General features: G+C 37.6%; 2 protein-coding genes across 3 annotated transcripts; one reads left to right on the forward strand and one right to left on the reverse strand.

The window, feature by feature from the left end:
• The first annotated feature begins 9,009 nt into the window (after positions 1-9,009).
• LOC120112299 (probable galacturonosyltransferase 15) lies at positions 9,010-14,565 on the forward strand. 2 transcript variants are annotated; one of them, XM_039131146.1, is made up of 7 exons: positions 9,010-9,419; positions 9,517-9,572; positions 10,268-10,447; positions 12,817-13,380; positions 13,467-13,787; positions 13,898-14,178; positions 14,293-14,565. In XM_039131146.1, the coding sequence occupies exons 1-6, from the start codon at positions 9,209-9,211 to the stop codon at positions 14,174-14,176; spliced, it is 1,611 nt and encodes a 536-aa protein (XP_038987074.1). In that variant the 5' UTR covers positions 9,010-9,208; the 3' UTR covers positions 14,177-14,178; positions 14,293-14,565. The 2 variants fall into 2 exon arrangements, with proteins under 2 accessions (XP_038987074.1, XP_038987073.1); XM_039131145.1 differs by having other exon boundaries at positions 13,898-14,565.
• Positions 14,566-19,042: 4,477 nt separating this feature from the next.
• LOC103709022 lies at positions 19,043-19,585 on the reverse strand. Its single transcript, XM_008794176.2, has one exon. The coding sequence runs from the start codon at positions 19,583-19,585 to the stop codon at positions 19,043-19,045; it is 543 nt and encodes a 180-aa protein (XP_008792398.2).
• Positions 19,586-22,474: the final 2,889 nt, after the last annotated feature.

A 22,474-nucleotide genomic window follows, 5' to 3' on the forward strand; every position in this document is an offset into this window, starting at 1 on the left:
AAGTAGCTCTTGAGCCGTCTATAGATTCTTATAAATGACCATTCCTACATGACGTTAAATTGTTCTAAAGTTAGTAAATTTCATGTCCTATGCTACTAGTGGTTAGCTTAGGGATGATTGAGGGTGCATTTTGATGTACTACAATGAGTCGTATTTCATAACTTCACATTATGCTTTTTAAGACTGGGTAATTATTTATGGAACAAAAAATTAAATCCCTGGAATAACGGAACAGGAAATTCTACTTTGAAAAAAAAAAGAATTCGAAAATTTTTGTTTTTCTTTCCTTGTCATGTCAAATTTTTCCAATTTTGTGTCTTTTGTATATGTCAAAGTGGACAAGTCCTAAAATATTGAACTTTCAAAATTCTACGAATTTTAAGCTAGGACAGGATAAGATCATGGTTTTGGAACCAAAACCTCCAAATGCAACTGTTATGCATTACAGCCATAGAAACTTTCACTCCCTATCTCTTAACAATATATATATGTATATGTATATAAGGAAAAAGTGGGATGTTGGTTCGGTTGGCCACTTCTGCAGACTAGCCCAGGACTGTCAATCTGTTTAAGAATCATTGCTTTCTTTGAAAAAAATAATAATTACAGACATGCTTCTTCCTCATTGTGCCAGATCATTGATTTTTCATAAACATTTTTAACATTTGCAGATTTGACAAAGATTTGAAATAGGTTTATTGGATCATGATTTTAGAAATAATAGATTGCTTGTCATCAGTAATTTCATAGAACTGGAAAGTATTTCATCCAGACATTTAGAAGATCAATTTGCCACTCATCGATGCATGTTCCGCCAAGGTTGAATTAGATAAGAAAACTTGGGAAGTAATACTCATTCACGCAGGGTAGTCTAACTTGAACATGCCAAAATTAAAGGCTAACTTGGTAAGTGAGACAGCTTTAGTGTCTCATAGGCTGACTGCTCTGTTAACTACACCTACGGAGCTACAGAACACCACGGGGGTGATGATTTTTTGCCTTTGGAGTGTAAGAGAATGAACACAGGAGGGCTGCAATGTAGCATCGATTATTATTTGCATGGTTATAACTGGCCATTGATGTAACTTACTGGTTGATGGGGGATCAACATACCCATTTCATTTTATGCTCTGTTGCTTTTTTAACATTCAATTACTGTGACTATGGGAAACTATGTTGATGCATGAAAGCTTGATGACTGTGTCAAGCTTAAACATAGTATCTAACATTGCAACAGTGATGACAAGTTTGCAAGCTGGAGTGACGACTGCTGATTATTTTGATGGCTGAATCATCTTAGAGTAGTTGTTCTAATCAGTTACTTCGATCTTTCACATATTGTGGTAACAAAAGTTGTTCTTGCTTTAGAGCAAAGTATTCAGTTTATGCAATTACAATGTCACTTCTGACAATTTAAACATGAAGCTCTACTACACTGAAGGTCAGTTTAAAGTCGATAGACAATACTAGTATGGCCTGCAAAAGAACCATAGTGTTCGGCCAATTAAAATGAGACTGACAGAATGTTCACTTTGAAATCACACTCTAAAAAAGATTTCACTTGGAATACTCAACTAAGTATTGCAATATTTATGGTGTTTAGGTCATGCCAAATAGCAAGGTGGATGATAAGGGTAGCATACGTTACCATCATTTTGTGATATATCATAGCTATAGAGAATCATCTGGTGGCTATAGAGAAGCAACCTAGATTGCGTTCAAATATCCAAAGATTTGGTATTGAATTTGAATGTCCAACTTACATTTGAGATTAATGTTTTATTCTGAAATTTTGGGCATTTTTTGAGCTGCAACTTATTGATTTTATGTGAAGGGCCCCTGCTTATCATCCTTTTTAGCTAGTCTGTGATGTGGGAGAATTCTTTGAAAAGATATGATTTCTGGGACTCGCCTCATAGGCATTCGTATGCTAGTCTGAAGCAAAAACACCTGTGTCGCAGTTGTTGATGGGACTAAACTGGAATAGCTTTTCGTTTGCTTGATACTGTTTTATTGCACTATGCCTATATATTCCAAGTTGGTAATATATTTAATCGAAACCTTAATATTGTTATCCAGATTTTGTTCTTGTGATTTACTTTTAAATAGCATATTTGTTGTTGTTTTGAAAAAGAAGGGTGATTGCATGGCCCCCTTCTAGTCAGCTCTAATCGAACATTGGCATTTATTCTACCTTCAGTAGAAGGTTAAAATTATTCTCAATAACTCAGGGATAGCTCTTTGCTCTTTGAGCATGCCCCACAAAACCATGGTACAACTCTGGAAGCTTTAAAGAGTTTTAGAATTTCAATTTTATCTAGAATTAAATCGTGGTTTCCATCTCAGATAAAAGGTTTAATCTATTTTCCTCCCATATACCTTTTAAATGGATTTTCAAGAGAACTTGTAGAAGTGGGCGTTTTATTCAAACCTTCCATACTCGTTTATTTTTGTCCGTTAGCCACCGTCAGCATAAAAAGCGAAATTCAGAAACCTTTTGTAAGTCTAGAAAAGCTCTAGAGGTTACATCTGATTGATTTGATTACTTGTTCCCTCCATCCTGATATTGCGTTTGGGTTAGGGTGGAGAGATAGATTTGAAAGGATGGAAGGTCTTTGTCCATCATTTAGCTCAATTTTTTTTTTAAAAATAATAAATAAAAAAATCCATCCTAATCCATTAATGTATTTATTTTTTTAATTAAAAGTATGCAAAGATGGGCGGAGCAAGAATAAGTTCCTACATTGATAAAAATTATATCTTATTTATTTTTTTACAAAACTCTAACATTTTTTTATTTTTTATTAATATTTACTATTTTTAAGACTATTTATAAAATTACTTAACTATTTAAATTAAATTATAAATTAATTAAATATTTATATAATTAATATATAAATAAATTAAAGCATATATAATTAATTTATAAAAAATATTTATTAAATTAAATTAAATTATAATGAAATATATATATATATATATATATATATATATATATAATGTTTTATAATTACTAATTATAAATATTATAAGCTCATATATTATCCTCCTACTTAGGTATAGATAATTGTTATACATTGATACTAATAATATATTTTTACCAAAAGATAGTTTAGTAAAAAATGCTTTTTCTCATTTCTTTTGTACCAAATAGATGAAAAAATTATTCTCATCAATTTTTTCATATTTCACCAAATACATGAGAGAATTGATAAAAGATCCATCCATTTTTTTTCTCATCCATCCTTCGTATCAAACAAAAGATTAAAATAAATAATGGATTTAATTTTAAAGATATTGCTTAACAATTGGGCCGGTAGCTTGTGCTCAAGGACGAGGTTTCATATAATTTTGATGGATGTGATATGATCATCGTAATATCATGTGTTTGCGATTATTTAGACTGTAATAGGACAATTCCGTAAGTTCACTGTGTTCATGGATCTAATCAACTTGGAAATTCTTAGAAACCAAATTCCTGGTTACATTTTGCTGAGATATCTCAAATGATTAGGAATTGACAAGAAGTATCACAAAAGCCAAAATGAGATGGCTCATCTTCAAGCGGCAGTACTGACATTTCATTCAGGAGTGATGGCTTGAAAGACTGAAAAGAGTCCCATCCAGTAGTTCTAATGGTGTTACATTTAATTTATGGGATAAGAGTGCAAACCCAATTGGATTAGCTCCATTCATGACTGAAATGCTTCTTCCAGCAGTAGTTTCAAATTTGTAAAAGACAAGATAAACCTGTGTTCTAAATGGTGAAGACCTCTCTTTCTCTCTCTCATATCACAAGCACGCCAATCTTTCCTAGCTGGCCTCCACTGACATCACCTACTCTTCACAAAGAGCACATCGCCATGAAGCTGACAGGCTTGAAGCCACCTCAAAGGATCCATGGCTTTATTCTTGACATGTGATGTGGTAGGTAAACATTTTATTTAAAAACTAGGAGTAGGACCCTTGTTAGAGCAATGCCTTCTGGTTATTAATGACAATGTAGTTAATATTGTGTTTATTGACTAGGGAGCAACCTCGAAGTATGTCTTTTTGCTAATTAAGAGCTGGTCCCTAGTCAGTCACATACACATGGTATGCTAACTAAAAGGATGAGAGAAATAATCAAATTGATTTCACTCAAACAATGAAAAAGTTGAAAAAAGTATAATTTACAAGATGACTATTGTTATTTTCTTTACATTCCAACTCTTGTTACGTAAAGAAAGTTAAGTTTTCGAAACTAATTCTCAGATCTTACACCATATTGCTCATGTAAAAGATCTTTATTATGTGACTATGAGACTAGGTAGGCAGCCCATAAGGAGAAATTTCATTTAGAAGCCACATATTAAGCAACAAAATGTCTCTTAGGTTTTGTAAATATTTCACGCATGTACTGCTTGAAGGGCGTACGGAAGTTCAAATATTCTGATTTTTTTTTTCTTGTTATTTTATTAAAGGGATCAATGTACAAGCATGAAACTTATTTCAATATCTTGATAATAAGTGCTATTATTTATTGATTTTATTGGATGTGTCCGTATTCATATAATATGACTCGCCCGCTTTAGTAAAAAAAAAAAAAGCGCAACAAGCCATATTTGGCAAATTGTAACGGGCTAATGTGCTGGCTGGCTCTCAATGATAAAACTGGAAATCAAAAGGCAGTTAATTTGCAAGAACAGCTTTATATAAATAGATTAGATCTTTAGTAATTAGATTTTGAGGTGAAGGGAAACATGTTAGGGTATCAGCCGTTTCATAGGTAGAATTGGAGATTAGAGAATGCCAACACTATTTTTCAAGGTATTTTTGAGGGGTTAACCATTGCTCCAAATCTACTGCACATGTATTGCTTTTCCTCCATTGCGTCTTATCTTTCCTTTAGCATACATCACTGTCGATGCCTTTATGAATATGATAGAAAACACTAAGAAGGCTGTCCTTTAATTAAGAGGATAGGCAACTAGCAGATACATTGTCTACCACGTTTTACCTAGCGAATAACTGATGTGGGACTAAACACACGCCTGCACGGGTCCTCACATACTCCCTCCGTTTAAGTTCTGACGTCCTCGTCAGGCTAAGGGTTTATATCTATTCAAAACTAATCATAAATACTACGATCGGCCCGTGGTCAGCCCTAATGGATCCATATTGCAGTGTCCCCTAGTCCACATAGGTTATGGGTCGGGTCCGCTCTGATATCATTTGTAACAACCCAGGACCTCATCCAAAATGGCTAGCCGAAAGGTATTATTTGGGTTCCTTGATCATATATAAGTACCCAAGATCTATCCAACGAATAACCGATGTGGGACTAAACACATGCCTGCACGGATCCTCACAAAGAAAAAGTATTCGACTCCTCCACTTTCATTGCTAAGACACAACATGGTCACTGTCAACTCCCTGGTTCAGATTTGGGCAAGGAAAAGCTACTACAGCATCCTGTTGCACAGATACCTGCAGCAGTAGAACCAGCTAACTAAGCTATACCCACTCATACAACTAAAATCCACAACCTGACAAGGACCATACATCATGGGTGATTTACAAGATTAAAATACCCTGTACAAAAGTAACATCAGCAGCACTGCTTAGTGTCAAAACAGCACCCAGTCACCCTATGCAATCAGCCATGTATCCCAGGTAAGTGCAGCCAGATTTAAGAGGTATAGCAGGGTCCCCTACTGCAATCAAATGGTGAGCAAGAACAGCTGTCTGCCCTTTGAACATACTCTTGGCTTTCCTAAGGAAAAGAGAGCCGAGCATATTCAGAGCAGTGGAAAAGACAGAGAGATGTAGAAAACCATAAAGGCAACCCAACCAGCCAGTAGCAGACGTAAGGAAACATTAACTCTCCCAAGCCATCAGGGGAGTTAAAAGCGAAACTACTGGCCAAGCACAACATACTGCCTTGAAAAAGTGCACATGACTGGATGGCCCCTTTTGTGGCAAGGATTTCTCTGAAAGAACCAAGCGGATGTTTCTTACTCACTTCGCTAGCTTGTTTTTTTTTTTTTTTTTGACTTTATTGGCTGCATTCATGCATGTGTCGCGTGAGGCGCCGTTGTACCAAAAAGAAAGTTTAATTAAGTACCAATGATGGCGAGCACTGACCCGGAACATATTGATTTAGAACCCAGATAAAGAGATCTGAATGGTGTATATGATGGTTAGTGCACTTACTATGAGTACAAACTGATGTGATGACAAAATAGGGTCCAATTTTAGTGCTACACATTGCCCCTTAAGTCGAAAATGTAGCTTTAATACCATTGCCCAATGACAAGTTTCCAATTGAGGCTAATATATATCCTCATTGCAGTATTTAGCCAATCGAAATAGGTTCGGTGCTGGAAGTGGTTGTGGCATTTTCTTTTTTTGGTTGAAAAAATGGGGCATGGCTATGTGCATAGGTGGTTGGCACCCTTGAATGCAAAAATTTTTGTGGGTAAACCCTAGTTTGCAAGGAATCGTTTGTGAGGATTAATTGTTGCTTCAGCATTGCATTTGCTCTTGACTAGGTGGAAATGTGTATGATTGGACTTTATAGGTGCCACAATAATATCTAGATCCTTCCTTAATTGGATGGAGCATATTCATTAAATTATTGCTCGACACAATGATACATTGATGCTCCAATGGCAAATCAGCTATATGCAAGACGAAGAAACACGACGACCCACTTGATTTTGTCTGTTTATTGACTATGATCTGTAAAACAAAGTTTTATGCCATGAGAACCCATATTATAAGTTATAACATCATTTGAGGCAATATTCTATGTCTATTGATAAAAACAAGCCACATGCTTCATAGTCAGGGCCATTCAGGGCCACCAGTTTTGTGATACTTTCTTTTGAAACAGGATGCAAATAGAGCTGTTTGTTTTGATATGAGTTATTGTAGAATTGTTCTTCCGGGAATAAAGATTGATTGCCAAGACATAAGTTATGCAGTGAGGAAGAAAATCCTAAGCATGAAGGCATACAATTAGGCAAAATATTACTAAAGGATTCAATGATCAAAGGTGGATGGCAGTGTTTGATGGCAACTTTGCTGTTTGATCATTTTAGGTTTTAAAATCAATATAGACAGATGCAAGGTGGTGTTACCTCCTTTAAAACACTTCTTTCAATTACGAGAACAAGCAACTTGTGAAAGCGAAGGCAACAAATTTGATCTTACAGCAATGAATGACATAATGCCATGTAATTTTAAAAGAATATCATACAGCATTTTACAGCTAGAAAGTAGTATTTAGAACAATAAAATTGGTCGATTTGCAAGGAGTTTTGGTACAATTGACATTATAAGAATTCTTGGATGGCTATATTTTGTTGCTTGAGCAGCTTAATTATTTGTTATTCAAACATTTGGTCTTACATTTTTACTTCTTGAGAACTTGGATGGGTTAAATGTCCAGTTCAGATTGGGTGAGAGTAGGATTCAAATCTAGGTTGTAGTATCAGTGACTTCACCGAGCCAATTAGCACCCTCATTGTCCTTATTGTGTCAAGTCACAATTTTGTAATACAAAGAATAATATTACCTCATACAAAGAATAAAACTCCTTAGAATATGAATACTATTTTGTATATTGAAGCAAATTAATTTGTATAAAAAATTCTTTAGGGCATCGATTACATGCACATGAAAGTTTCTTTGAGCCCATCAATTGTAGCTTGGCAGCTTCATAGTTAATTATCTCTGCATCAAATTTTGTGAGGTATGGAAATCTCACTCATGATGTCTATTAGGAGAATTTTTCATATCCTTAAAACGGGAGGTCAAAATATTACTCTTTATAAAATATAACTAAATGCTAACATTCCATTATATCAAGGCAACAAAAATTGTATGGTTCATTTTTCATTTTCAGCATTTAAATCTTCTTAGTAACTTGCACAGCTTCCCACAATCAGAAAATTTCTCCATTTATTCAAGTCCAAGAAATGATGCAATTCGCGAGATTGAGTTTAACTTTCAAGCACAATCGAGACAAATAATCCATGGACAATTATTAGCCATAATTCATTTACGATGGGATAAGATGCAATAGAAGCTGTCCACTTGGTCTCCCTCTCAAGACCCAAAGGTTAAAAATAAATTCCAGAATCGAGACTTGAGCTATTACCCTTAGATCTTAACCACAAATATAGCAAGGTGTTTCCTACCCCTCCCTCAAGTTGCCATCCTCCCATCTTAGGATTAAATTCCAAGTTTGATTCACCCTCGTATCATCAATAATAGTGGGTGGCTGCTAATCTAAGAACTCATTTTGTTCCTCGAAAAGAGAGAAGGAAAAGTATGGTCAACAAAAAAATAGAGAAATGCCTTATATTTAGTTGGAGTTTTTAAAGAAGAGGTGAAAAATGGTTTTTCTATAAGAATAAGCGCACATTTTATGAAAAGGAAAAATTTATATTAGATATGAAAAAGTTCAATTTCTAAAAATTAAGATAATTTTTAAAAAATATTTTTAAACTTTTAGATAAAATAAAATAATTTTTTTAATTAACGCATAACATATATTTTATATAATTTTTCTATAAATAATAGATACTTAAATAAACATAAACTATTTTACAATATGCCACTTTTTATAATCAATTAAATATATAAATATTATTTTTTTAAGTATTATATACTGACACATCAGCTTTTTATATATATATATATATATTAGTAAAAAAAATTCTTGCAAGCATGGAGGAGCGTTTGGGTGTCATTTTCGCAATTTTGTCGGTGGACAAGCCCACAATTTTGCCAAATTTCAGGGGGCAATCTGGAAACCTGGTGCTTTTTGCGTCGAAGGCTCTCTCCACAATTTTTTTTTTTTTTTTTTTTTTATTTTTTAGCAAAAAAAAAGTGGGCTCCCTGCGGCTTTTGAACGCGGCTTCTGTCGCCCCCTCTCTCTTCCCATTCCCACTCTCCCCACTTAACTATACTTTCTAATCCCAAGGTTAATAAATACTCAATTCAACCCCCCTCTCTCTTCTCATATTCTTTCGAGATCTAATCTAGTATTTTTCCTATCGTTTTCCAGCTTTGGACAAGGGAATGCGGGGGAGGAAGAAGAAGCGGAAATCTCGATCGCCAATAAGTTCGGACCTGGTTTCCTTTTCTTGAAACTATTCGTGTTTATATTAGCAGGAGACGGGTCATTGGAAACGAAGAGATCGAAACGAGAAGAGGAATGCAGTTTTATTCCTGGTCGGAGGAGCGGAGAGTGACGATATCGAGCTTGGGATCTTGGGAGGTTATGAAGTTTAAGGGATCCAATCGACGGTTCTCCTGCCGCTCCGTTCTGCCCAGTGTTCTCATAGCAGGGATTTTGCTCCCTTTTCTCTTCATCAGAGTAGCTTTTCTCGCCCTCGATGCCGCTGCTTCCATTTGCCACCCCATCAGTATGCGATCCATCTCATTTATTCATTATTATTTTATCCCATAACTTGTTAAATTGTTTATGCAACAACTCATTCTTGTTTTTTAAATTGAAATTAGGTTGCTTGGGGTGGAGGTTTGGGCCAAGGTTTCTCAGAGGAAGCGATGCATCGAGGGTGAGTTCATCGTTATTATTACTTTTTACCACGGCTGTATAGTTTCCCCGTGGGTGAGTTTTATTTATTTTTTTAATTAGAGTTTTTTACCATAAATATCCACCTAAATATTAAATTTTGCAGCAGTGCCCTTCCAAAATTAATATTTGCATGTATACTTATATAAAATACTTAATTTATTATTCTATTATTTTTATTTTTATTTTTCAATATGTACCATGCTATCTAATATTATTAAAAAAATTAACGATTACAAATAAAAATAACCAAAATATTTTTAATGAGTAGATGTATAAAAAAAACATTTATAAAACGGCATGATATCTACGTGCCACTTGGCAACTTAAAGAATTATATTATTTTTATCTGGTTGATTATTTTTTAAATATGTTGTAGAAACAGAATGAAATAATAAAAGTAGCAGCATTATAATCCTTTTCTGGTACATATGCGTATATATCTTCCTTCAATTTTCTTTTATGCTGGCTTTAAATTTCTGATCTCGTGGGTGGGATAATTTTTTCCTTAATATATATGGAAAGGTTGTTATTACATATTCCTTTTTATTTTTTTCACTGCTAAAACTACCTCACATTTTTTTTTTGCTACATAAAATACTTCACTTTCAATTATTTGATTTGTTCTTGTTACATCCTTGGCTTTCATCTGATGCTTACAGTCACCGTGGTTAGCAGGAATTTGCGATGGAGTTGAGAAGAGTCTACGTGCAAGGGGCAGGAGGAGGAGGGTATATAGATCGAAAGGTGGTGGAAGCTGCACCGGATTCGTTGGAGGACTTGATAGCAGAAATGAGCTCTTCCTCGTCCTATCATCAACTTGACGTCAAAACATTTGTGTTAAAGACCAAGGCCATGGTACGTTCTCCACTTGAAACTCTCTTGTTTGGCTATTTGACGAACACTTAATCCAAACCTCTAATTAAATATATACCCTTTTGGCTCCACCTGACCAATTTTTTGACGAAAGATCCTTGCACCCATCTTAGTAATTAAGATGACCTGCATGCTACACTACGCTGGGTCATTGACCATTGAATGTTTTTGTGAAGGAATTCTCCTATGAAATGATGGACCAGCCCCCTTCATAACTTGTTTTATGATGGTTGCTAGTCTTTGGTAGGAGAGCAGCATTCACCACTGCAACATGTTTTTGGCGTGGGCCCTACTAGAAGAATTTTTTATACTTTTTATAGGGAAACTTGAAAGCAAGTTAAATGACCAAGGGCATCACCACAAACTGCACTAAACTAGTTACATGGTGACATCATATTCACCAAAGAGAACTCCTAAATCATGGAGCCGATGTGGTTCTATGCACAAGAAGCTACCCAATCAGTAACACTGTAGATATAGGCTGCCTTACAATATCTCAACATGGAGATCATGCATTTCAAATCTTTCAAGTTAGGGTGGATATCATCATGATCGGTCCACAATCCTGGGATCCAAGAAATGACTAACTTTAAAAGATGGTTAAATGAGTTGCCATGTAAGTTCTACTAGGCATGTCCCAATCCATTTTCCTTTCGGTACAGTCCATTACCCAAGAGCTTTTTTTTTTTTTTGAGCAAAATAAAGTAAAACAAACTAAATTAACTAGTACAAAGTCAGTTATACATGGAAGATACGGTTTCTCTGAACATAGGACCATGTCTTACGATCCAACACAACCAGTGGTTGCAGTGTCTGTCGGATGGAGAACATCTTGAGTTGGTTCTCTCGGATTTATTCTAGGCAAAAGCTAGCGGGACCTCATCTCTGGCAGCATGGTCCATATCAACTTATGAGTGCTGGAGTTAAATTATATGACCAAGTAGACTGTACTCTGTACTGGAGTTTTTGCCAGTTTGATTAAATTCGCCTCAGATGACACTGCTGAGCCCCCAGCAGTTGGGTCATGCGATATTATTGTGGCATGAATCTACTAGTTGGTTCGCTCCATCAGGTAGTGCAAACACGGGGACCATGAAAATTATTTGCCCCCAATCAATCTATCTTGTCTCCATGTTGACTCCTTGGGGGTAGAGTTCTGCTGGATGGAGTACGGCACATTGGAGTTGGCCTGAGCCGAAACTTTGAACATGGGTTTTGTTTACCAGCCCGTCAGAGCTCATGCAACGATATATGTTTTATGTGAGTCCTAATTTTGTTGGGAGCATTGTGTCAGACTTGACGAGTAGTTCAAAAATTTATTTCAGTCATATATTATGATTTTTGTCCAATTTGTTTAACATCATTTCTGGGCTCCGTAGACACAACTTGCATAAAAATCATGAACTAGTATGACCTTTTACAGACATGAACCAGATGAAATCCAACTTTGTATTACGGGCTTCTTTTTCTTGTGCACACGGACAGGCTTTGCTTATCAAATAGTGATTGTGGTTACTCCAGGCTTAGGCCTAGTGCAAATAATCTTGAAACCCTCACCTCGTCGATGATTTTGCTGTAAATCATCTTGAAAGTTGTCGGAGGATGATCGATCTTTGTTGCACTGCATTTTCCAGACAATTGAAAACCAGTCTGGCAGTATGCAAATTGCAGGCAGATTTAAAATAGAAATATTTGTCGCTGAATTATGGGCAAATTTTTGAGCTATTCTTGCATAATCAAAGTGACCGAACAACATACAATTATCATGAATTTATGTTTCATTCATGAATTATACATGATAATTCAATACATTGTCTGTAAATCAGTTTTGCTATATGTTGTTGGTGATGGTGGTGACTTTTTTGTTGTTGTTTATCGTTCTTGTCTCTTATGTGCTTGTTTTAACTTGAATTAATATAGGATACTTCAGTTATTTTACAATTTTCAATTTATTTAAGTTTTAGTTTTCCGTATATGTTTGTGCTAAACTTTTGGCAAATTCTCTGTATATTTTCCCCCTCCTTCCAAGAGCCAGCTATTGTACGAAATGATCATGTTGAAAGAAGAATGTAACCCTTTTCTTTTCCCGTCATTAGTATCAGCAATGGAACTGTGTCTAGTTTTTGTATACCTAACCAATATCTTGAGGTCTTTATGTCAATTTGAGAGATGTAAACCAATCTGAATAATTCAAGTAGGCAAAAGCTTATCTTGTGTCTTAAAGCTGTTGAACTTGAACTATGCATTAGTTTTGGTTTCCTCAATAATGCTTTCTAAGTTGATCTGATAAGTTATTTTCATTCTTAATATTTAACAGTATGTATATCTAATGAGCTACATATTCCAAACAGCTTATGAAGATGGATCACAAAGTCCAATTGGCAAGGCGCCAGGCATTGTTCTATGGGCACCTGGCTTCCATTGGGATTCCAAAGAGCTTGCACTGCCTCAGCCTGAGGCTGACAGAGGAGTATCTAGTGAATGCTGTAGCCCGATCTTCACTTCCACCACCTGAATATGCCTCCTGCCTGACCAGTGACTCCTACATTCACTTTGCCCTTATAACTGACAATGTACTTGCAGCTGCTGTTGTTGTCTCCTCCACCGTCAGAAGTTCTGCTGATCCTGAGAAGATAGTGTTCCACATCATTACTGATAAGAAGACCTACGCTGCAATGCATGCTTGGTTTGCCCTCAACCCTGTCCCTCCTGCAATCGTGGAGGTCAAAGGCCTTCATCAGCTCGATTGGCCTGCCGATGTGGATGATATGGTCATGGAGACAGTCGAAGAGATCCATCGGAGTTCATCGGCCTATCATTACATCAGTAGAGCAGATGAAGAATTCAGAAGACTTGATGCATTGAAACCAAGCACATTTTCGGTCTTGAATTATCTGGGGATTCATCTCCCAGAGGTAAAACCATCTCATACACAATACATACTTCTGATATTTGAATCGTTGCAACATTAGAACTGATTGTTAGTGACTGTGATAACCAGCTGTTTCCGAAGCTAGAAAGGGTGATTCTCCTTGATGATGATGTCGTGGTGCAGCGAGACTTAACCCCTTTGTGGGATTTAAATCTCAATGGGAATGTCGTTGGTGCAGTTAGTGCACAAAAGAGTGATGAAGGGGGGGACAGCCATTGCATCGGGAAGAAACTTAGTGACTACCTAAACTTCTCAAATCCTATGATATCTTCGTTATCATTGGTATCGAAGAGAGATCAATGTGCATGGTTGAGTGGCATGACCATTTATGATCTTCAAGCATGGCGATGGACCAATATAACACCGGCCTATCAGCATTGGCTTAAACATGCAAGTTCTTATCTTCATCAATATGTTTTTATTGCCTCAAGAAGTTGCTATAGCTAAGGATAGTCTTTGTACAAGCTTTTTTATTTTATTTTTATTTTTTTGCTATGCAGAACCGTGAGTCCGGATTTGTGCTGTGCCATATGGGATCACTCCCTCCAGCCTTAATAGCTTTCAATGGCCATGTACACCCTATCGAACCATCTTGGCATCTGTCGGGATTGGGTTCAAGAATGCCTGATCCTGAGCTTCTGGAATCTGCTGCTGTTGTTCATTTCAGTGGACCACGGAAGCCGTGGCTGGAGATTGGGTACCCAGCACCACGAGAAATGTGGAGAGCCCACTTCAACCACTCCAATGAGTTCATAAGGCGCTGTAGAGTTGTGGAGTGAAGGTATATAACAGGCTAGTGAAGGAAAGAATCTCTTTCTGATCTCAACTACTCCTTGGTTTGCTTATTTGATATCATAGAACATACATGGTTGATAGTTCAATTTCATTTTGGTAGGCAAGAGTTAGCAGACTTTAGCAGAGGGAAGAAGGGAGATCCTTCAGTCTTTGCTCAGGCTAGCTTTGTATACTGGTTACTTGTATGAGTGAAATTTAGCGAAGTCATATATAAGGATGGAGAATACCCGATGGTCCCTTCATGGATATATATCTATATATATATGTATATATAGGAGAATACCCAATGCACCTTTATAAGATCTTCAGCTATTTTGAGGTGGAAATGCTCAACCGACGGTAATCCTTTCATTCATGTACTCGAATGATGATTCATATTAAGGTTCTATTGTTATTGAATGACATTTTCATATGTAGTTTTTTTTTTTTTTTTCCTTCAGTGCAAATTTGTATTCAGCTTGGGTAGAGGAAGTATGATGTAAGCCACTAATCCCCCTTCTGATTGCAAGGGTTTGAAGGGAGTCCTGGCAAACAAAAAAGAAAAGAAAAAGAAAAACATAAAGTGATGGGATGTGCGGTTACTGCATCTAGACCTTAGATAGCTCTGTCACACATTATCAACTTTCTATTCATAAACAGAACCTAGTAATCAACTAATATCGTTATCTGTGTTTTGATGGTTTATCGTGAGATTGCTTTGTTATTTTGTTTTCCTGGATCTTAATCAATCAAATATTGGTCAAATTTCTGCATAAGGATCTGATAACCTGCATGCTATCATTTTTTAATAGAGTGTCATCCAAACACCAATTGAAATACTGCTGGACCAAATAAACTGCTAGGTTTGAGAAGGACCAGGCTTTATGCAATCATCCTGTTAAGGCGGTGCTGAAGCTTTAGTCCTATTGTTTAGCTGAGCCCGAGACCATCTTTTTCTTTTTCTGTAAGCTAATTACTGGTGAGGCCTGGCTTAAGTAGGCCGGCCTCTGCTTGTTCTCTTACCAAATGAGCTAGTATGAGCCACTTGGTGAGCTGAGTCTGAGGATTTCATAAACAGCTTGATTCAATCGAACCATATGGGCCACTATCAGCTGCTTGGTGCTACAAATTTTACAACAACCAATGACCAATTTATAAGACCAAATTCAGATGTGCTCTGCTTAGTGGTCCAAGTTTCATCAGACAATGAGATAAGACCAATTTAAACACTTAGAAAGCACCTCCTAAGATGTGTGAACACAGAACCGGGTGCAACCGCTGAAATATAGCGAACTTTGTTTTACATTATTGTATTGAGAAGGACAACCTACTAGCCATACGAATTGAACTGATACCTCTGTCTAAAGCTAGACATGAAGCATGTGTTAGTACTGCTCTTAGCTAAATATATTTTAAGCTCTCTATTGAGATTGACAGTAAACTTGTCTCTTCTGTTGTTTAAGCCAAGCAAGAGCTCGTTAACATCATGCCCTTAAGCACTTCCCCACACGGCTTTATCTGTCGTAACTTCTTGCTTGGGGTTTGGTTGTACCTCGTTTTTGACATCAAGGTGTTAAGAGGCTTCGAATATTTGGCCGTATTGGGAGCCCGTCAACAAGTTCTGCTGAGATCGAAGAATGATATTAAGTTTTTGATGTGCCAAACACTGTTTTAGAAGGAAGAGAATTGGGAGCGCCAGTCACGTAAGCCAAATAGAATCAATCTTTTCAAACTTGAGGATAAGGCTGGGGTCGTTTTCAGGGCTATGTGGAGCTTTGGAATTGTACATTGTAATGCGGAATTCACTCAGCTTATTGGAGGAGAGGTTTCCTCTCGTTTGTTGAGAAAAAAATGGGGAGGTTAATACAAGTTGGACTCTTTGGATGAGCTAAATTTTTTAATATCATACACCCGAGTGATATGTGCATTTATTTATTATTCATTACTCGAAGTATTCTAATGGAAGAGGATAGAATGGATTGTTAGGTAGAAGAGAAGTGAAACCATTACTAAAGTTTTTGTGCAATAGGAGGGGCAAAGCTCGACTCCAAATAGATTACATAGCAATGTTTATGTCGTGGTCTACTAATGCTCTCTTAGCTGCCCTTTGGAATCATTTGGAAGAAAGTTCGCTAATATTAGTGTGCCGAAGCAAAGCTCTTTATCTTTTTTTTTTTTTTTTGTGCGCGCCAGTGACGAACTTTTCTCACGAGGTGGTTTTATAGGGTCTTGCTAAACCAACCAAATCAGAGTAGCCATGACATTGCTTCTTTGAGGTTCAGGTTGTATCTTTCGTGCAAAATAGTGATTTCTCTTTGGGCAAAATGTTGTCCATCGGATTATGCTCCGCACAAATTCCAAAGCACTCCAAACTTCTGCATTGATTTGCTTATATAAATCTTAATGATCCAACGAAGGATTCATGCGAAAGAAGGTTTATTCCATGCAAAAGAGATGGTACCTATCTGCTTCTTTGCACCTTGTAAAATATACCCATAAGCCACCAACAATCAGGTGATATACTTGCTCAATGAAATATATAACCGATACAGTTTCGCAACTAAAGGTTTCAGGCAACCCTCATGACTGAGGTTTTAATCCAAATCAAATATTCAGAATCAGATTCAGTGTGCTTCGGAGTCCTCGTCAGATTAGATTTGGCCCTGTCATGTTTAAATTGCACTTGGGCCAAATTCCACTAGCAGTTATGCTTTTGAACATGGATCCCATTATTATTTTTGTGGAAATATTAGTTTAACTATTTTATTTCGTGTAATATATTATGAAAAATGTAACTCTTATTGTTCGCCCCCATGAAACAAAGGAATTATGGTTCATTTGGAAGGGCAAAAATGAAAATTTTTCCAAACAATTCCATGTTTCCACTGGATGAGGTTGTATCTTTCATACGGAAGGATTCACCTTTCTTCATGCGAATCGACTCTTTGGATCGCCCACCGATCCCTTGAAGAAAAATGATGAAGTTTGGAAGATCTGTGTGGCGGGTGATCCAACGGTGGATTTGCACATACGACCCCAATCTGTTCCCCATGGACCATTTTTCACCTCCATTTGTCAGTCTTTGTGGAATTTATGGTGGCCGCATGTCAATGACTTTTTATTTTTATTTTTTTCAGTAACCATATCAATGATCTTTCAAAATTTGGGTTCAATATCTCTAAACGTAAGACTCATATAATCAAAGGAAGGGGGAAAGAAATTAAGGTGGATAACACCAATGTCACGCTTTGGCTTGCATCTTTCCCTAGGAAAAACTAGGTTTATTAATTCTCCGGCAAGATAACTGTGGGTCGCATATATATGATGTGTCCACGTGCATGGCATGCACATATAATTAATTGCCTATGTGCAGTTTCATAACTGTGGGCTGAGTTGGCGGCCTGAACATTCAAATCAAAGGTAAATGAGTAACGTTATTCACAATCTCTATGACATTCCCTCGTGGCAACAACTTATCTTCATCTGACTTTAGTTGCTTAGCTTCAGTTGAGCTCCTCTCCAAATTATAATTCTGCAGGTCGGTCATATGTATCATATATATGCCCAAATAAATTAATCAAGCTAATGCTAAATGCTATTTGACCAAATTATGTCCCCCCCAAAAAATCCATCTAAAGTCAATTACTTCTGCTAGCCAGAGAGGAAAAGATTTAATTAGCTTCATAAGTTACATTTGGAAGATTGTCAAACCAGCCACGTTGCCCATCCATGTCATGATCTAAAAGTAAATTGATTGGTTCTATATATATATATATATATATATATCAGTTCTTCCCTTTTTTTTTTCTCATAAATTATTTTTATTATTACCACCGCTACTGCTATTATTATTCCTTTGTCGCATAAGCACCAGGTATTAGGCCACAAACATTACTCCCATCTCATAATAATGGGCGAGACTAGAGCTTATGGAGCTGTGGCCGGCCGTTGACGTACTGTATGCAGACGTGGAAAACCTCGAGGTCACACGTGGTGCTGACGCACGTGTAATACTTTTTGCCTAGTTTAGGCTGATTAGTTTTCACCTTAAACCAATTCCAGTCAAGGAGTTTGAAGTTTTGAGTCCAGAAGCCAACAGCAAATAATTAATTGAGAGGCCAACGCAACGATGGTAACTAGATTTTAGTGTTCCCCCTGAGACGAAATCCTCCCTTCAAGGGCACAACACCTGAGAGTAATTCAGTAAGTTTGAAGTCGTTCATGCCGTCAATCCATCTCTCACGTACGCGTGCCAAGTTTGTTTATAAGTAAAAGAAAGCTCGTTGAATGGAAGCTCTCGCAGCACAACTGTATTGCTTCCTTCCCTTTCTTCCCATCGACATATAGAACCTTAATTAAACCAGAAATAAAGTAATTAATTTACGCAGAAAACTCGCTGAATGGAAGCATTTGCTTGCTTAATTCCTTGCCTTCCCATAGCCAATAAAAAGATTACAATTTTAAACCATATTGAGACAAGAGCTAATAAATTAACTCAAAAATTCAAATGGTGCAGCTTGAAAAACTTCGTTGCCGCTTCAAATGAGATACAAAGATTCTCTACGCTGCATTTATTCCAAAGGAATTAATTACCATCCAAAAGCGGTTCATCCGTCGCTCACAATCAGATATTTATATGTAAGTCCATAATGACAGGATCGCATCATTAATTCCGTTTCAAAACTCTGTTACATTTCCTCACGCTTCTACATCTACATTCTTCCTAAACACATCGTAATAATAATAATAATAATAATAAACGAATACGAATGCTGACTTGAACCGTTCCACATATCGATAAGTATAAGCAAGGAAAAATTAATCACTATAATACAAAGTTCTCCCGTAATTTCTTTGGATTTATGCTATTGTTATCTCTCGAGGAACCCGGTCATCCGGAGAATGGCGTTCCTGACTCGGTAAAGATCCCGTCCCTTGAGCGTCCTGCCTTTGCCGACGCACACCGAGAACGCCATCTTGTCCGATGTTCTTCGGGCCACGATGATGTGAGGTGGAATCCTCTCATCGCTGCTGTTGTTGCCGAAATCATCATCATCATCATCATAATCTCCATCCATGCTATTGTTGTCAGAATCGTGGAAGCTGCACCGCGGCGCCCACGAACGACTTGCACCAACTCTGGCCTTGGGGGGGATGTCGACCGGAGCCGACTCCTTCCGTCGAGCTTGCTGCCGGGTGGATGGTTGCTTCTCCAAGACCGTGTCGTCGTCGTCCTGGTGCTCGCCGTCGGACCACAAAACATCATCCTCCTGGAACTCTTCCATTAATTGGTCTTTGGCTAAGAGGCTTTGGTGCATGGGGGACGAGGAGGGGAGTTTATAGAGGTTCTGGTGGGGCGGGGAGTTGGGAGTCGGCACCTTGGAGTCGTCGTGAGCACACTTCGAGCTAAACATGGCGTCATCCGGTGGAAGGAAGGGATTTGAGGAAGGGATTTGAGTGTGGCATCCGGCACCGTGGCGACGCTGCGTGGGTTCCAGCTCTTAGGTTGGGCCCACCTCGCTCCTAAGAATGGTCGCTGTTTCTCCGCTTATTTGATGAAGGAATAAAGGATTAAAGAGTTGCTTGAAGGGAATCTTCTTGGTGATTCCCACAGGCTAACGTTTCCACAATATAGTCGCTCCGGGCGTGGTCTTTTTTTAATCTTTTCGTGTTTTCTTGCAACGATGAGGTTTAAATGGCGTAATTGGGCTGTTCATAGTCCACGCCGAGTGGTATGCTGGACCATAGCCCAGCAATCTCAATTCTCCATTTAAACATCGTTAAAGTGGGCCCATTGATGTTTGGAAGGAAAAAGGGTTAAAAAAAAAAAACAGAAGACCGACTTGAGTCTTATTGCTTGGAGTAGGCATGGGTCCTGTGGAACCCTGAATATGCACCAGATCGACCAATTTGTAGGTCAAAAGCATATCGAACTACACCATGTTTGGCCCACTTTTTAATCAAAAAATTGGCAACGAGATTTATCATTTCTGTATCAAAATATTCTCATCATTTTATTTATTTATTTATTTTTAAAGATTTTAGTGGCTAATCCCTACCTTTTCTATCTTATATGCATTCGAATCAAGCAACCATGGGACTAATATGGTGGTGGCATTTGCAAGGGAGCATCGGATACTATCATGCAGCTAAGAAACTTGCATTTGAAGATATTGACCGGCAGGAAAGCTTATGGAGAAATGTTTGGGCAAAAGAGGAAAAGAAGAAATGTTTGGGCAAAAGAGAAAAACCAAGCTACACATAGAGACCTCCAAAGAAGAATAAAAAAGAACAATTAATTGACGCAACCCAACAGAATGATGGAAAACAATTAACTTATGGTTATGTTTCCAAACACAACTCAAGACTTCTAGTACATGCATTCCCACTAATTGCATGTAATTAAGAATGCATAGAAATATGAAGGGACAGTATAGAAAGATGAAACCATGGATAAATATATGAATATATTAATGATCGAGTCTAGATTAATTATGTATCTAGATTATTCCAACAAGAAAACTCAACTTTACTAATTTCAACATGCATGCCTTCTTTTTGCTAAATCAACATATATACCTTCAAGAAAACAATCCAAAGTGAACCTCCAAATGGGAGGACATCTATTAACTTCCTAGCAACCTAAGCTTATTCGGGGATTTAAAGTAGCCAACAGATTTGTGTCTCAATTTTTCATAAATGGGACTCCAAGTTCCAGCTTCACATATTTTTGTTTAGGCGGGAGCATCTTCTTTTGCTGCCACCTAGTTCAAACTTTTCATTTACAAATCCATGCGTGATATCTTAGGGACAATCATCTTTTCGGCTTCTAAGTAAGGTAGAGTTGTCACCATCCATTATTAAGGCATCGTTTGACAACCGAATAACACCATGATCGATCATCTTAGAAAAATATAGATGCCTACCACGTCACCTTATAATTAACTCTGTCTAAAGCCAATAAACTGGAATAACAAGAAGGCGTGCATCCGCAACTTCTTGCAATGGATTGAAGGTTGTATGTAGCCATTACTATCACTTTATATATCCAAATATTATCAAACCTAGCCTAGATCTTTGTTTCTCAGTTCTTTATACAAGACCTTGTCGATGGAGCGCTGCTAGAGGTCTAATTGTCAGTTATCCTGATGGCGATAGTTATCAACAAAATATTTTATTTATTAGCATGTAGCAAATACTTTAATTATATATATATTTTTTTATTTCATGCTCATTCATCGGCTGCACTTTGCTATCAACACAAGTGGTGGGGGAGCATGCATGATAGTTTGGTAGTTACTATAGAACATAGTTGACGAGTGACTCAAACTACGAAGATAGGGTCTTTTTTTTTATAAAAAAAAAAGAAACCTAGTCCCTCAATCTCCAAGTAGATTTTAAAGCATTATTTAAGGTAACAAGTAGAATTATTTTAAGCAAAGCGAGAATGAGAACTGAAGATATTTGGCAGGTCCAGCAGTATTCATAAGAACTCAGGAGGCTAATGAGAACTAAAAATATGTTTGTGTGGCAACCAAGTGGCTCGTCCGAGTCGGCGCACCCCACGGCCCCTGCCCCGGCCGCGATCCCTTCAGCCTTCCGACACCGCCCAAAGGAATCTCGGACGCCGGGAGCAGTCTTCAGAGCCCATCGTTAGGTGCCAACTGCTCACTGTTTTCGTGTTTCAAACTCTATTGCCTCCTCAAAGTCTCCTTCCCGTTTCTCAAGCGACATTCACCCAATGGCAATATAAGAAAACAAGCAACCACAGAAGGACATGGTGTATGCACGCACGCTTACTCCATGGCACAGCTTTGCAGCAACCCAACACCGCACACTTGGACGTCTTCTAGCTCAGGTAGAAGCCTACGGTCCACAGGAACCTACGGTCCACAGGAACCTACGGTCCACATGCAGGAACCCTTCCTAGCCCTTTTAAAGGAAAATGACCTTGCTTGCAATGATTGAATGTGAGATAGGGACTGCAGTACTCATTTTGAAGGGAAGACGCGGTTGATGCATGGAGAGCACGCGATGGAGTACTTCTCCTTCCCATAAATGTGATTCTTGCATCATCGGTTGTGAATTATTCTCTCTGCTTTTGTTGTTTTCCTTCTACAGTCATCGGATGAGAGGAGACGGGCGAATGCCGGCACTGAAACCATCCGGCTTAATACAAGTTCGTAGGTCCCCATCTATCAACACCGCTCAGTTCATCCATTTTTTGGACGAGTTATTTTTGATATGTGTTCATGCTGAAAACTTTGCATTTCCTTTCATTCTTCTTCTCGTAGAAACGACAT

Source organism: Phoenix dactylifera, chromosome 11 (genome assembly GCF_009389715.1).
Source record: "Phoenix dactylifera cultivar Barhee BC4 chromosome 11, palm_55x_up_171113_PBpolish2nd_filt_p, whole genome shotgun sequence".
NCBI lineage: Eukaryota > Viridiplantae > Streptophyta > Magnoliopsida > Arecales > Arecaceae > Phoenix > Phoenix dactylifera.

Bases quoted from the DNA above. Each gene is read 5' to 3' on its own strand.
- LOC103709022 (XM_008794176.2), bottom strand. From the start codon at position 19,585: ATGTTTAGCTCGAAGTGTGCTCACGACGACTCCAAGGTGCCGACTCCC.
- LOC120112299 (XM_039131145.1), top strand. From the start codon at position 9,209: ATGCAGTTTTATTCCTGGTCGGAGGAGCGGAGAGTGACGATATCGAGC. The intron at 10,448-12,816 runs GTACGTTCTCCA...TATTCCAAACAG, and splicing joins TGTTAAAGACCAAGGCCATG to CTTATGAAGATGGATCACAA. The intron at 13,788-13,897 runs GCAAGTTCTTAT...TTTGCTATGCAG, and splicing joins ATCAGCATTGGCTTAAACAT to AACCGTGAGTCCGGATTTGT.